The sequence below is a fragment of the Ranitomeya variabilis genome, chromosome 3 (genome assembly GCF_051348905.1).
Source record: "Ranitomeya variabilis isolate aRanVar5 chromosome 3, aRanVar5.hap1, whole genome shotgun sequence".
NCBI lineage: Eukaryota > Metazoa > Chordata > Amphibia > Anura > Dendrobatidae > Ranitomeya > Ranitomeya variabilis.
In genome coordinates this window covers 683,513,056-683,528,978 of record NC_135234.1, presented here as the reverse complement: position 1 = coordinate 683,528,978, position 15,923 = coordinate 683,513,056, and the positions used below count along the sequence as shown (strand labels likewise).

The 15,923-nt window shown below is 37.1% G+C and overlaps 1 protein-coding gene across 1 annotated transcript; it reads right to left on the bottom strand.

Annotated features, from left to right (window-relative positions):
• Window positions 1-297: 297 nt before the first annotated feature.
• Window positions 298-15,550, bottom strand: LOC143817011 (aquaporin-5-like). Its single transcript, XM_077298054.1, has 4 exons — window positions 15,116-15,550; window positions 13,343-13,504; window positions 8,031-8,111; window positions 298-3,508 (listed from the first exon to the last, which is right to left on the bottom strand). The coding sequence occupies exons 1-4, from the start codon at window positions 15,476-15,478 to the stop codon at window positions 3,290-3,292; spliced, it is 825 nt and encodes a 274-aa protein (XP_077154169.1). The 5' UTR covers window positions 15,479-15,550; the 3' UTR covers window positions 298-3,289.
• Between the last annotated feature and the right edge of the window lie 373 nt (window positions 15,551-15,923).

Genomic DNA, 15,923 nt, shown 5'->3' with positions numbered 1-15,923 from the left:
TATTATAGGCATTTTCCATATTTAATTTCCCAGAGGAGCAGTGCATGGCCTATAAGTCTCCATACACTGGCATGTCAGGTATGTCACTCCCTAGAGGGAGATACATTACCCTTTACTCCACTATTGGATATTCAAGGGCATAGTGCATGCATATGGCTCTAAATTCCTGAAAAAATGCTTACAAAATGTGTCCCAAAGCAAATAAGTCTCAATTCTGGAGTATATTGACAAAAATACTGTACATTAATAGCTGAGGACCATAGAATAATTATACGTAGCACAGGAAACCTTTCATTTATAACAAATTTAACATTTAATTTAATTATACACATATTAGAAGATTACATTGGAAGCACCATCACATATAAATACAGGAACATTAGGAAGGCCAAAACAAGTCATACAGATGTGCACATACAAGGGCTAATGCCCAGCTCACTAACTCACACCTTAAGGGCTTGTTCACATTTTGCATTTTTACAACTTTTCATCTGTGCGTTTCTTACTGTGATAAAACCCCCCACAGCATTTGACAGTACCAATAAAGTGAATGACATTTCTGACATCTCATGCGCATGCTGCTTATTTTTTCCTCGTAGATTTGAACCAAGGTGTTTTTTCCAAATGAATGGGAAAAAAGCAAACAAACATAAAAACACATAAAAATGCATGTAAAAATGCATAAAAAATGCAGCAAAAACATGGGTTTTAAAATTCAGTGTTTTTGCTGTTAAGACTCTGGGTTTTGATGCATAAAAATCGGTTGCAAATAAACTACATGTGCACACAGCCTTAGAGTAAGGCCTCAAGCATATAAATGTATCACGGCTCCATACAAGTTGTAGGGAGCTGTAATATGGCATCTACAAGAATCTATAGGTTCATATTGTACCACAAGGAAACAAATCAAACGATGGTCCATTGAATGCTAGATTACAGAGGTATTCTTCCTTATCAAGGCGCCGTACAAGAGCACAAAATAGCACACAGTATATGATCAGGCCAAGAATCAATGATAATCAACAGTTGGGACCTAGTGTACATTGTTAAAAGTGCACTTCATATAAGACACAGTATAGCAGCATATATACAAGCCCTTAAAAGGAACTCTGTCATCAGGTTTTGCTACCTCATCTGAGAGCAGCATAATCTAGGACCAGACACCCTGATTCCAGCAATATATCACTTAGTTTTCTGGGTGCAGCAGTTGTGATAAAATTGCCGCTTTTTCTGCTGCAGATCTAGCAGTGCTCAAATGCTGAGCTCTGTGTAACCCCGCCCACATCACTGATTCACAGCTTTATTTGTATACTCTACATTGACAGATAGCTGCTAATGAGTGTTGGGGGCGGGATTACACATAGCGTAAGCACTAGGGGGCACAAGAGAACTAGTCCTGTAGTGATATACTCCTGTTGATAAAAGAACTCACAGTATCTTAAGTAATACATCACTGGATTCAGGCTCTCAGTCCCTTCATCATGTCGCTGTTAGAGTAGATAGCAAAAACCTGCAATAACATATACAGTCAAGCATAAAGCCTTCCCAATGATTTCTAAAGACGACTGAGACAAGCTAATAAATACATACAGTAAGATTGACCAAAAACATACAATAAGAGAAAAGCTATACAAAGTATTAAACTAACAGCATATCCTTCAATATCGGAGCCAAAATGCCATATAGAATATTCAGGATTTGGGGACTGATGTACTTTCCGTACAGTGTTCAATGTAGAGAATTTTTTCTAACATCAAAAATATTTAAAATGACAGAAATGGCAGCAATTAATAGTCGTTTACAGGCTCAATGTACAAGGGGGTAAAAACTGTGGGTCTGTGAAGAAAGCATACAATCTTACATCTCACTTTACATATAAATTAGATTTAAACTAAATGAAGGATGAAAAATACATATTAAATACTTTTAGAAAACATTCAGAGATTATCCCACCCACTCCCAAATTGAGAAATCACTACTGTTCTTTTCTGGAAACATGGTGGTCTTATCCTGAAAGAATCTTTCCATGTGCCTTATTATGACATATGGATGCCATAGAGGAGCCTTCTTTATTTCCGATGTCTCTGTAGTAGCCAGACCAGAGTACTGGTGGTGAACAACCATAGTGAACAACCATGGTGGATGATCATGCTGGACAATCATGCTGGACAATCATGCTGGACAATCATGGTGGACGATCATGGAAGACAATCATGGTGGATGATCATGGTGGACAATTATGGTGGATGATCATGGTGGACAATTATGGTGGACAATCATGGTGGACAATCATGGTGGACAGTCATGGTGGACAATCATGGTAGACAGTCGTGGTGGACAATCATGGTGGACAATCACGGTGGACTTATCAAAATTCTCTTAAAGATTCAGTTCAGCTGTTTGTTATTTCTGGAAGAGCTAAAACATGGCTACTCTGATTTTGGTTATCACCAACCCTTTCGATAGTCCTGAACTAATCCCATGTCTAGTTATGTAGCCATATGGAAGAATAACTAGAGATATATATTATTCACGAGTCTGAAAATGTTGAGTGAAAAAACTTGGCTGCCATACTGTTTGACACTTTTCAATGAATTCATAGAAGATGACTACTCAGGAGAGAATATTTACTTATAATATATCTTTAGTTTTTACATGGCAAGTGCCCAACAGAGATGAAGTAGGCTACATAAATGCTAAACGTTGTTTCTATGTCTTCTGCTACATATAGTTTTAATATATTATTTAACGATATTCTATGCCATAAGCAATGATCTCCTTCATTTTGCTTTATTACTACTTAACTCTATTGTACAGTAAATACAAAAATATAATCTACTGCCATAAAACTGCTCCGATGAAGAATAGAAAGGGACATTGTTTATTCAGAGATGAGTAGCTACAATCAACCTAGGAGGCCGCGAATGTATTTGTTGCAAACAATCCACGGCTCTTAGATCAATATATTCTTCTGTCAGACTGAATTATTTGCATGATTGATGACTCGATGCCCAGTATGACTAGATGCCACTGACATTATGAAGAGGCGCTAAACATAAAATGGGATATGACAGACATTTGTGGTTTACAAGCTCCTGAGCCTCAAAGATTAATAGTTATATCAACTAATGCCATAAAGCACTACAAAACAAAAGTATATTTACAAAGGATTACTTGTGAAGAGAATTTACAGCACAGAATTATGTGCACTCCAACTGCGGTTGCTGAAAAGCCTCGGATTAAGCTTGGCCAAATGACTTTTAATAAATTGGTATGAAGTTCGAAAAGCTTAAAATTTCTCTGTGACCTTGGGCAAAGGGTGGGCAGAGTACAATTCCACTGACTGCCTCTTGTTATCCTGCTTGTTTTCCCATGTTTCCTCCTCAGGTTCATATGTACCTATCAGGATAGAGATCCTATCAGAGAGGCTCTTGTTGCATGGGAACAGGACAAAGTTGTATAGGAGGGAAGCCAAAATTCCACCAATGATAGGCCCAATCCAGAAGACCTGATGAAAAAATGCAAAAAATCAATTTAATCTGAAAACACTTCACTTGTGACTAGTTGGGTCTTCCTATTTAATCATACAACTTAGACTCACAACACCTCATGGAGCAACATTACCCAAAGGGGAAGCGCACGTCACATCCAAGGAGTCCTTCTCGGAACATGTCCAAAACCCCAAACATAAATAAGGACAGCGCCTCACAAGTTGGTGAATTTGCATCACATTTATTCTGCCTCTAGTTGCGATGTTTCGATCAAAAGATATCTTTATTGGGTCTTTCATCTGCACCGCACTCTGATCAGTTGGTTTATTTTGTTTATTTACTTATTGTAAACCTTAAATGTGTTTCATGGCGATCTCTATTTTTACGTTAGTAAAAATTTATAAAAATGTAAGGACTTTTGAGTGCAATTGTTACAGTTTATTTATGGATATAATTTTAGTAAAATGTGTGATAAATGATACATAAACTGGGTTACAATTCTAGTATTAATAGAGCATATGCTATACTTCAGAGCTGTATTCACTATTCTGGTGGATAATATTGGAAACTGTAAACAAACCCAAAACAGATTGAGTTAACCCGTTAGTGCAAACCTAATCTTGACCTTAATGACCAGGTCAAATATTTAAAATCTGTCCAGTGTCAGTTAATGTGGTAATATCTCTTGAAAGCTTCATCGGATCCCACTGATTCTGAGAATGTTTTTTTCATGACAAATTGTACTTCATGATAGTCATAAATTTTGGTTGCTATGATTTGCGTACATTTATGAAAATATTGAAAACTTGACAAAAAATTGGAAAATGTCACAATTTCAAAATTTCAATTTTTATGCTCTTAAATCAGATAGTTGTACTACACAAAATAATAAATGACATTTCCCACATGTCTACTTTACATCAGCACAATTTTTGAAAAATATTTTTTTTCTATGAAGTTAGAACGGTTAAAAATTGACCAGGAATTTCTCATTTTTTCAACAAAATTTGCAAAATCATTTTTTAGGTACCACCTCAAATTTCAGGTGAATTTGAGGGGCTTACGTGACAGAAAATACTCCAAAGTGACACCATTCTAGAAACTGCATCCCTCAAAGTCTTCAAAATGATAGTCAAGAAGTTTGTTAACCCTTCAGGTTAACATTCACAGGGATTAATGGAATGTGGAAGGAAAAAATGAACATGTGTTTTTCACAAAATTTTGCTTTAGCCCCCAATTTTTTACTTTCACAAGAACAAAAAGCAAAAATGGACCACAAAATTTGTTCAATTTCTCCTGAGTACTCTGATACCACATGTGTAGGGGAAAACTACTGCTTGTACGCATGGCAGGGCTTGGAAAGGAAGTTGCACCGCTTGAGTTTTTGAAGTAAAAAATGCGCCAAGTCGCATTTGGAGAGCCCCTGATGTTCCTAAACAGTGCACATTTTGGTAGCGATAGCTCTCAAGGATTTAATCCAGGGGAACAGTGAGGAATTTTTAACCCAAAGGTGCTACACAGAATTTGATAACATTAAGTTGTCATACTGAATATGTCATCATTAGTGTTGAGCGCAAGTGCTAGCTACTTGACTTTGCATCAGGTGCTCAGGTATGCACCAAGTATCACGGGTGCTTGAGTGACATGCTCAAGTCCCCACCCTGCATGTTTCATGGCTCTTAGACACCCAAACCATACCCAAGCACCTGATGCAAACTTAGGTAGCGAACACTTCATAATTTTTTTAACTTTTGGAAAAACCCTAACCCCAATGCTAATCACAACCCTAACCCTAACCCTAGCCTAACCACAACCCTAACCCTAGCCTAACTCTATTCCTAGCCTAATCCCAACTCTAAAACTAATGGCAAATAATGAAAGAAATAAAAATTATAAAATAAAAAATATGATTACTGTGATAGGGTCTATCACAGTGATCGAAGTGAACCAATAAGGAAAATCCCAGCTGTTGCCGGGTACCGTCAGATAGAACTCGGCTGGAGCACTGCGCATGTGTAAGCCATTTTTTTCCAGGAAGAGTTGGTAGAGGGCCGAAGACGGTACCAAGTTTCTTGGGGACATCATTTCTCTCTCCTGTGACATGTATATCATGTCACAAGAGAGAAATGGTTTTAATAGCGCACACTTTTTTTTACATGATCACCGTTATACATAGAATAATGCCGATCACATGATCAGTGACTAGAAAAGCCAGTCCTGATTATGTTCTCCAGGGTCTCAGCTACCCTTGATAACTGAAACTCTGGAGAATTTCTGACATTGGGGGTACTATAGCCTAATTCCTGATCACCATTTTAAAACTGTAATGAGGAAATACGGTCTCTTAACAGCCACTGTTTTAATGCGTATTGGCTTTCATTAAGGGGTTAAACCCCACAATATAGGGAGACTGTTTCCAGAATCTGTACATTGCCTTTAGAAGGCTATCATTTAAAAAAAAGTTATTTTTCAGATCAAATTGAGTGTAGCTACAGAGAGCAGAAATTGGAAAGCTGGATTATTTCAGCTCAGCTGTTAGCGGAATGATGAATTTAGCTCTGAATGTTAATGCAGGCTGTTACTCAGAATCAGTATAAAGATTAATAATATATTGTGTATATAGTTACATTGCTCGAGATTACTTAAAAGGCAGTGAATTAAAACAAAAAAAAATCATGGGGCCATATGTCTACCTGGACAACTCTCCATTACATCTAACTCCAATCTGTGGCTCACTAAGGCTATCTTTACATGTATATTTTCAGGAAATTTTTCAGAGGATCCACTCCAAAATCCTCCTTGAAGCCTCTTCAAAAATGCTTGGAAGGTGCTTCTTATTCTTTTTTTGAGAAGGAAATCCAGTTTGCTATTAATATGTGGAGCTTTTTCTGAGCATGTTTTTTTTCTTGAAGAGATCTTGAAAAACACTTGGTGGCCAAATTAATATTGCATCTCACTTTTTAAGTAAATCCTGATGAAATCTACTGTAAAGTAGGCAATGTCAAATCAAAAGGCCGTGGAAAGCCCTTACGGAAAAAAATCTTCTAAAACTCTTGAAAACCTCTAGTAATACTTAAAGAGGTTGTCTATTTCTCATAAATCCCCTTCTGAACCCCTTTGTTTGCCCTAAGTAAACTAATAACACTTATACTCGCCTCTGGGTTAGAGATCGATTGACCTAACATTGTTATACAATCCCCAGGAGAGCCACTGCTGATACTGCCGGAACGGTGCCATCATTGGAGGTGAGTATCTGTGTTATTATTTTACTGGGAGGAAACATAGGGATGCAAAAGGTGTTGTGGGAGTAGTGGACAACCCCTTCAAGGGAACAAAAATTTTCTCCAAAAAGTAATTTCCTGAAGCAGTTTCTGATTGAAAAACTTGTGAACAAAGCCATGAAAAAGATTACGAAAAGTAAAAAGTGTGAACTACCAGGATCACAAAAATGTTACAAAACTAAAATGAGCTCACCTAAAACAACTTCTTATTACATAACAGCGTATATTACTCGCTTTATGAATCTCTGATGTAGGTCTGAATCACTTTAACAATGGTGTTGATTATAATTTGAAAAGAACTAATAAAGAAAAATATTTCTTTATTATGGGTGCGTATATACTTAAGCTAATATGCAAACAGCCTTTAACCCTGTATTTAACGGAGCTATTAAAATAATTTACGCAGGTACAGTATAGGCAGTGAGGTACCGCAGGTACGTTCTGTTTCTGTACTTACTCTTGATGATATGTTGCAATTTGTAATTACATTTATATCATGTTTATCTTTCTGTATAATTATCTTGTGCGTTATTAATACATTTTTGCAATATCCCTTTATATTCCCTTTATATTCCTGCTTTTAGCTGTTCGGTTGTGTTGTTTTATTAAGATGTGCCTGTATTTTGGTCAGCAGAGGGGATATAAAGTATGTGATATACAGTAATTAAAAATAATTACTCTACCACTATGGCGGCTAATCCTATCAGATAATTATCTTAGACTTCTTACCTACCAACTTATTAACGCTCTTTATAACTTCTGATTTTACATGGAGCCATCATAGAGAATCAAAAAGTTGCAAAATTTGTCGAAAGTGGTAATTTGTGACAATTTCCTACAGGCGTGCAACAGAAAACTTGCATACATTGTATCTAAAATCTATGCCGACTTATGGCTGGCATACATTTAATTTTATGGCACAAGGCCAGCCCAATAACCTGCCAAATATATTTAGAATTGTACACTTTTATATAAATTTGGTTCTACTTCCCACGAGCTATAGTTTCAAGGCTGGTGCATAAAACATAAGTCTAAATAAATGTCCCCTTCCCAAAGATTTTTATTCTAGGAAAACAAGCATCTGTTATCTCAGAAACCAGGAAAAAATAGTCTCTAGCTAATATAGGCCTGTGCCTATAGGTGTCAAGGAATAAAAGGTAGTTTTGTCTAGTACAGTATGGAATCAATAGTTTATTTTTTTATATTTTTTCAACTTAAAATGATCATACATTTTAAAACATTCAATTTAATATCTCACCCATTGATCTTTAAAGATTCCAGTAATGGCTGCAGGACCAAGGGATCGAGCTGGGTTCATAGAACATCCAGTGAAGTAAATCTGCCAATAAATTGAAAACATTTAATTAGCTGCAATGTTCATATCTGGATTTTAAGTAAGTACATTTTTTATATATGTGATTGTGTTTGTGGAAAAATGCTGCAAATTAAGAATGCATTTAAAAATATATGTGTTTTAGTTTTTTTTAAGCATTAAAATGGAAAGTGAATGAACAGCAGAGAAATATAAATCAAGTAAATATTTGTTTATGAGCGCCCTTTGTCTTCAAAACAACCCCAGTTCTTCTAGGCACAAGCGCACACAGTTTGTGAAGGAACTAGGCAGAGAGATTGCTCCAAACATCTTGGAGAACTAACCACTGATCTTCTATGGATTTAGGCTTTCAAAAATCCTGTTGGTTCTTTATGTAATCCCAGACAGGTTTGAATATGTTGCTCTGTCGGGGTCATATTATCACTTTCACGACTACTTGTTCTTGTTTAGGCTAAAGAGAGATGTTAATGAAATTGGCTGTATATTTGGTGTCATTGTATTGCTGCAGAATAAATTTGGAGCCAGTCAGATGCCTCCCTGATGGCAATGCTTGTTGGATAATTATCTGGTTGTATTTCTTGACATTAAGGACATCATTAATCTTGACCAAATCTCCAACTCCATTTTCTGACATGCTGCCCCAAACTTACAAGGGACCTCCGAAATTCTTCACTGATGCTTGCAAACTCTCATTATTGTATCATGAACAAACCACCTTCAGTTGCAGCCAAATTTTCACATTCTGACTCTTCAATCCAGACCATCTGCTGATATATTTCTGCACCTCAGCTACAATGTTTTCATGCATAGTTGAAGTTGAGTACCATAACTTGGCCAAATTGAAGGCATAGCTTTTTCACCACAATTATTCCATGAATACTACTATTGGCCAGACTGGTTTCGGCAACTTAAGAGCTGATGGTACTTTCAATTTTGTGGGGGAGTAAGCATGATGTATCTTTCAGTTTCCTTGGCTGACCACTGTGCCTACAATTCACAACGTTGTCCATTTCTTTTTACTTCTTCAAATGAGTTTGAACAGCCATCTTGAAACCCCAGTCAGCTTTAAAATCATTGCCTGGGAAAGACTTGCAGTATATGATGCAGTATAACTACCTTGTTTCTTGTTTCTTGCTGTGCTCATTCTTGCCATGGTGTATGACCTGTGATATGAAACTATCCTCCACAGCCTCACCACAAAGTTTTAAGCCTTCTAGACAGCTGTTTTTCAGTTAATGACTTTGCCAACTTACATATAAAAATGATGGCTTTCATCACCTGTTTGGTATAATTGATTACTCACACACATCTATAATCCTTCAAAATCCCTGACTTTGTTTAAGCATACCTAGAAGAATTGATGTTTTGATGCTCTTTTGAAGGCTTCCACCATGCTTAACTAAATACTGATTTTATTTAAATTATCCACACTTTAGCTTTACAATTTATTTTAATTAACTTTCATAAAATGCATTTTTCAACATAATCTCCTTGCTTTTTAATATATTTTGTCAATCTGAGATCAAGCTTTCTTATTCCCTCATTAAAAATGTTTTAGACTGAGCTGTGAAAGTACTGCTGTTTTCACCTCTTCATCAGACATGACTTTTCATCCTTGTGGGGTACTAAACATAGTCCAATGGGTAGGATCAAGACTAGAGCGAGCATGCTTTCACACCTCAAAACAAAGTTTTTAGAGAGTGTTGACTGTGTGGCAGAGGTTTGCGGATGTGCATTGTTATGCAACAAACTCTGGGTAGCAGTCCTCTCCTTTGGTTTCCAAATTTCTTCATACTGTGTACAAACTCTATGATAAATATAGGCAGCAGACACCTTCAGACTGCAGAAAACAAAACACTATATGCCACTCTTTGTCCATGCAGATCTCAAGTTGGGCAACCGACCATTGTTTCTCACATCGCAGTGACAGATGAACTTATGTAATTTAAGATGGAGGCCCGATGCTATCGCATCGGGAGGACGGCCATGTGACAATGGGGGCAGGCTTTGCAGCTTTGAGAATCTCCCTCCCATGTGCTCACTCACATTGTGCCTTTGCTGCTTTCCTTTCATGGTCATTCGCGTACTCTTTAAGAGGAGCCATGTTGGCAATGATATTTGCTTTTTAAAGGGGCTTTCCTGTGAACGAAAGTTCATTTTAAAAATTTTCTGTGTCTCACCATGTACGGAACATACCACAGCTCATGGGCAGGGGAGGAAGCAAAAGACAATACTGACATTACAACAGGAGAGGTAAGATATTGTTTAAAAACAGTCAGTGAAATATTTTACCTGACAAAATGAATTCTCTGTGATCCCATGCTGTAATGTCAGTATTGTCTTTTTCTTCCTCCCCTGCCCAGAAGATGTGGTATGCTAAGTATACAGTCAGACACAGACAATTTTTAAAATGAACTTTTGTTTATGGGAAAACCCCTTTAATGTGACCGGTTTCCTCTGCCTGTAGACACGTCATGCATCTGCCGCCAGGAGCAGCCAAATGATTCACTGTACCTGTGCGGAATTCACGCAGGCGCAGTAAATCAGACCCCCGCCATCTTTGTGCAGGCAGATAATGGCGGTCACATTAAAACTGTGCACGCGCTCCTCCTGTACAAAGATGGCAGTCGGTGATTCATTCTTCTGATCCCGGCGAGGTGTTCGCGACAGTTTTCCGCTGGTGGTACTGCGCAAGAGGCTGTGTACGGCATATACAGTGTGTGTGTGTGGTGTGTACGGCATATACAGTGTATGTGTGTGTGTGGTGCGACGGTGTTCCACTGGTGGTACTGCGCAAGTATTACATATTGAGACACCCATCACTTGGGTGTCCCAATATGGCGGTCAGTGAACTTCCGCCTCTTGGAATTCTGGGTTCCGGACACATCTGGAAGGATCAGGATGTGAAGGATTACAAGGTAAGTGTATATTAAGATGTTCAAACTTGTATAGCAGTCAGTGACTGGAAAGACAGCAAATTCTTACTGGAAATGATACAACTGAGTAAAACTATGGTAGATGCAGGTCCCACCGAGCAAAACATAAATACCCTGAAAAAGGATCTTCACCACACTACATTTAATGAAGAAGTAGTCAGTGATCAGGGCCCCATTTTCAAGATAGATGCAGGTCCCACTGGTGGATCCCATATCTCCCATACATTTATGGCATATTCTGTAGATTAATATACCTCTTTAATCACTTGAATATCTATTCACTGACAAGAAATTTGGGTTTCTATGAGATGAGAAAGAAAGGTTCCCCCACCAAAAAAAAAAAAAACAGCACCAACTCTTGTATATAGGTTGTTTCAGAAGTCATTGAAGTGATCACACACCATCTAGCCTTCAGAGAGGCACTGTTTCTTTTTATTGTAGTGTCAAGAAAAAAATGAAACCACATAATTAATATAAGGGACAAGTGCAGACGGCCGTATATTCTCTCCTTCTTGAGAATCGGAGTTTGATCAGATTGATTTTATTTTACATGAATTTCTTGATGTACAATAATGAAACCCAATAGAAAAAATATTGGTCCCAATTCATCATTGTCTTTTTGCATTTCATAAGTAAAAAATGATTCTGGCAGCTATTTTTTAATTTGCGCTCACATTGCGTTTAGTTATACATTTGTGGATCCCAATAGGGCTTGGGTTCACACCCCCATAAAGCGGGATTCGGATGTACGCGCCGACGGGACCCCAAAAGTGTAGCAAAACGCAATGTCAAAAACGCACCAAAAGATCATTGTGGGAACGCAGCCTAATTCTATTATAGCACAATTGGTAACTAAGACCACGGTCCCACATTCAATATATGGTCAATATTTTACCTCTGATTGTTCCCCTCCTGGTTTTGACTTACAAAAACTGAGGTAAAATACTGACCAAATACTAAACAACTTCACATGTCCTGACATGCAACATTTTAAAAAATCATGCATATTTTAGCTCTAAAAAAAGCACCAAAAATGGCAAAAGGCAAAATTAAAGTATCTTTGATTTTGTGCAAAACTCATCAACCCAACTGAACCATTTTGAATAATTTGACACAAAATTGAGAACGAATTCCATAGGAAGAAAAAAAAACTATGAATCATTGCCATAATATTTGAATGAACATGTTGAATTCCTCCTGGACATGTAGAAGAGCAGAGAAGAGCGTCTTAAGATTACCAAATACAGAGTAATAGAAAATTCCGGACATTCCTCACTGATAAACCCTGCACGTAATATTGAATACATACAGTAGAGTGGGACTATTTGAGGTATTGTGATACAGTGTATATAATATTGCATAATTAGTGCATCTTTTCTTTGCTTTCCTTCACCTTCATTATCTCATTTTGATTCAAAATAAGACAAAAAAATAATAAAAGAAATTAAAAAATTGCTGTCTGCAAAGAATTAGCGAACCAATTATAAGAATAATTAAAGAATTATTAATATAAAATGTTATATATTCTGTATTTAAAATGTTAAGAATACTTTGCTGAAAGTGGTTGTCTAGTGAATGTGACTCATTATATACGTCCTATTAAAGAAGCCTCCCAAGAACTATTGCACTAAATCTGTGTACATGTGTATGTAGTGTAGGGAGTGATATCATACTCACCTACTCAGCTATCCAGGTCCGTTCTGCTCCTCTTCTCAGTGACATCACCACTCTGCTGACTCTCAGGGTCTCACTCCGCTCTGTGTGACCCTGAAGTGACTTTTACAATGTAAGTCCATGGAGAGTCAGAACGAGGCTCCATAGACTTACATTGTAAAAGAGACTTACCGTTCATGCATAGAGCGATCCGAATGGTCTGAAGAGCGGTGACATCACTCAGAAGAGGAGCAGAATGGCGCTGAATACTGGAGAAGACTGCAGTGGGTGAGTATATTAATACACTAACACTACACTACATGCACGTATGCATAGATTTAGTAAAAAGGAAATAAACTTTATAAGAGAGCTTCTTAAAGGTTTCTAAATGTCATATACGAGGGTCCCCTACTCAGAGCCCCCCATTATTAACCAGAGAGAACAAAAAAAGATATTACCCATTGCTTTTTTCTATTTTACATGCAGAAAGTGAATCTGCTTTTTTTCCCATTTTTTTGCAGTATTAATTTTGCCTATTTTATTTTCTGTATGAATATATCAATGTCATTAAATAATTACTTAGACCAAACTTTCCCTTTAAGACAAATATTTAATTCCATATAGTTAATGCAATCACAGTTATCTTACCCCCAGGAGATGTCCCAGAGTCACAGAGAGCCCAATGGACAGAGCGGGTGACCCCACATTGTCATTTCGTCTGCTGTCTGTGGATGCGAAGATGCAGAGGACCAGCTGGAATGTCAGTACCAGCTCCACAACCATGGCCAGACCTGAGGATCCCAGCGATACCTGCAAGGGGGAAATTGTTAGTATATATCTTGCAGGCTTGATTAATCCTGGCAGCCCCATTCTGCTATTGGAAGAATAAACTATAATTATAATTAATTGACTCTTCATATAATACACTGCAATTATCTTTCAGGGAATCATCTAGATAACTCTAATTAGACATTTCCCCTCATGCACAAAATTAATCAGTGAGTAACACAAATGCTGTAAATCCCTCATATTCCTTCTGATGAATCGCTCATCAATATTATGCGACAGTGAGCGTCCATTATATGTGAAGAATGTAATGTTTGCAGCGTTCACCACGAATCACATATGTACGATGCGGGGAAAATACAAAGCATATGGTAACAAGGAAAGGAAGAGTCTCATTGTGGTTCCCGAGATCTCCAAACACACGAATGCAGGAGATTCAATGAGAATATTATACACTTCAAGGAGGGAAGTTGTGACGAGAGGACTCTTCACAATCATTTTGCCACGTGGCCATAATTTGTGCCAAACTCATCAAAGTATTTCGCAAGGTTGGATAAATTTGGCACATTTTAAAACGCCACACTTCTGCCTTCAAATATTGCTCCACTTTTTACACCGTTCCCTTACTCAGGCGAGATTGCAATTTTTTTAACTTTTTTTTTTTAAAGTGTCAATTCATAAATTTGTCTAAAACCTTATTTGCATAACTAACCATGTCCAAAGTGGCAGATTCATTATAAAATTGCCAAAATTTGTGAATTGTTTCTATCTGTCTATCTATCATCTATCTGTTTATCTATCTATCTCTTCATTATCTATCTATCATCTATCTGTCTATCTTTCTATTCATTATCTATCTATCATCTATCTATCTATCTATCTATCTCTTCACTATCTATCTATTTATTCATTATCTATTTATCATCTATCTCTTCATTATCTGTCTATCTATCTACTATATATCTCTTCATTATCTATCATCTATCTCTTCATTATCTATCTATTTATTCATTATCTATCTATCATCTATCTATCTCTTCATTATCTATCTATCTATCTATCATCTATATATCTCTTCATTATCTATCTATCTATCTCTCTATCTATCTATCTATCATCTATCCATCCATCTATATATCTCTAATCTATCTATCTATAATACATCTATCATCTAACTATCTATCCATTTATCTATTATCTATCTATCATCTATCTCTTCATTATCTATTTATCCTTGCAATAACTTATATCTTCCAGATCATCTGCAGGACCACTTGCTATCAACATAGAATTTCCCATCCAAATAATAATTATCTATATTTTTGTTAGAAATCTATATACAATGTTAAGCAGGATGTCTTAGAGAGAACTATCTTCCAACAATATGATTTTAACTGAAATTTTAAAGAATTATGATGTTTTTTACTTGAATAAATACTTTGCTACAGTGGAAATAGAAAAAGATGTAATCATCAAAAAAAAAAATCCTGTCCTGCTATTTCCCATATGGAAACCCTCGTTGTGACCACTATCCCCACACTCAGACACTAGTGATACCTTGGTTAGATTTGATGGATTTTTTATATTTAGAAGGACACATTTATACAAAATCACAAATATTCAGTTAATACGTACCTGATTAATGGCCAGGTGTCCACGGATGTGACTTGGAGCCACTCCATATAGGATACCAGCTCCTGCAATTGCTCCAACAAGCTGGGCAACTATATAGAATACTGCACGCAGAATAGAGATGTGAGACCCCAAAAGGAACGCTATCGTGACGGCTGGATTTATATGGGCCCCGCTTACATGTCCAAATGTTTGTACCAAGGTGCCAATGGCAAGGCCAAAAGCTATGGAAATTTGTAGTACGCTGGGGAGAGCTGATGGCCAATTTAGGGCAGACCCCAATCCCAAAAATACAAATATTAAAGTGGCTACAAATTCTGAAAATACAGCCCGGACAAACGCTAAGGAGCAAATTTCATTCCTCATTTTGCTGTAAGTAGAAATCGGAGCAGGATCAGGATGTTTGTTCTTTGCCTTGGTCCCTGCTATTTACTCAGGAGGCATTACATTGGCATATATATATCAACAGGAAGAGTAGGGAACCATTCCAGAAAGGGCTGGACCCAAGAAGCAAGACACATCTTTAAAAGTTTCCAGCTCACAGGAATCCTGACCTTCTGTAATGGCAAAATAGAAAGTTCTAATTTTCACAAATGTGCTGCAAACTGGCAACACCCATGTGGCACAATTTGTTAAGCGACATTCACATTGCTTCATTCACTGCCAAGTTTCTCCGGAGGAATACAATTATTAATAGAACTTGCTAAAGACAACAATGTGCAATTAACTAACATAGCAAACATTCGTCACTATGGCTTTCAAAATGGAGAAAGATCTTTTTTTATTATACCTTATTCACATGATCTGCACG

Coding starts and splice junctions, on each gene's coding strand:
- LOC143817011 (XM_077298054.1), bottom strand. CDS start 15,478: ATGAGGAATGAAATTTGCTCCTTAGCGTTTGTCCGGGCTGTATTTTCA. Junction 8,112..13,342: donor CTCTGGGACATCTCCTGGGG/GTAAGATAACTG, acceptor ATTTATTGGCAG/ATTTACTTCACTGGATGTTC. Junction 3,509..8,030: donor GAATCTTTAAAGATCAATGG/GTGAGATATTAA, acceptor TTTTTTCATCAG/GTCTTCTGGATTGGGCCTAT.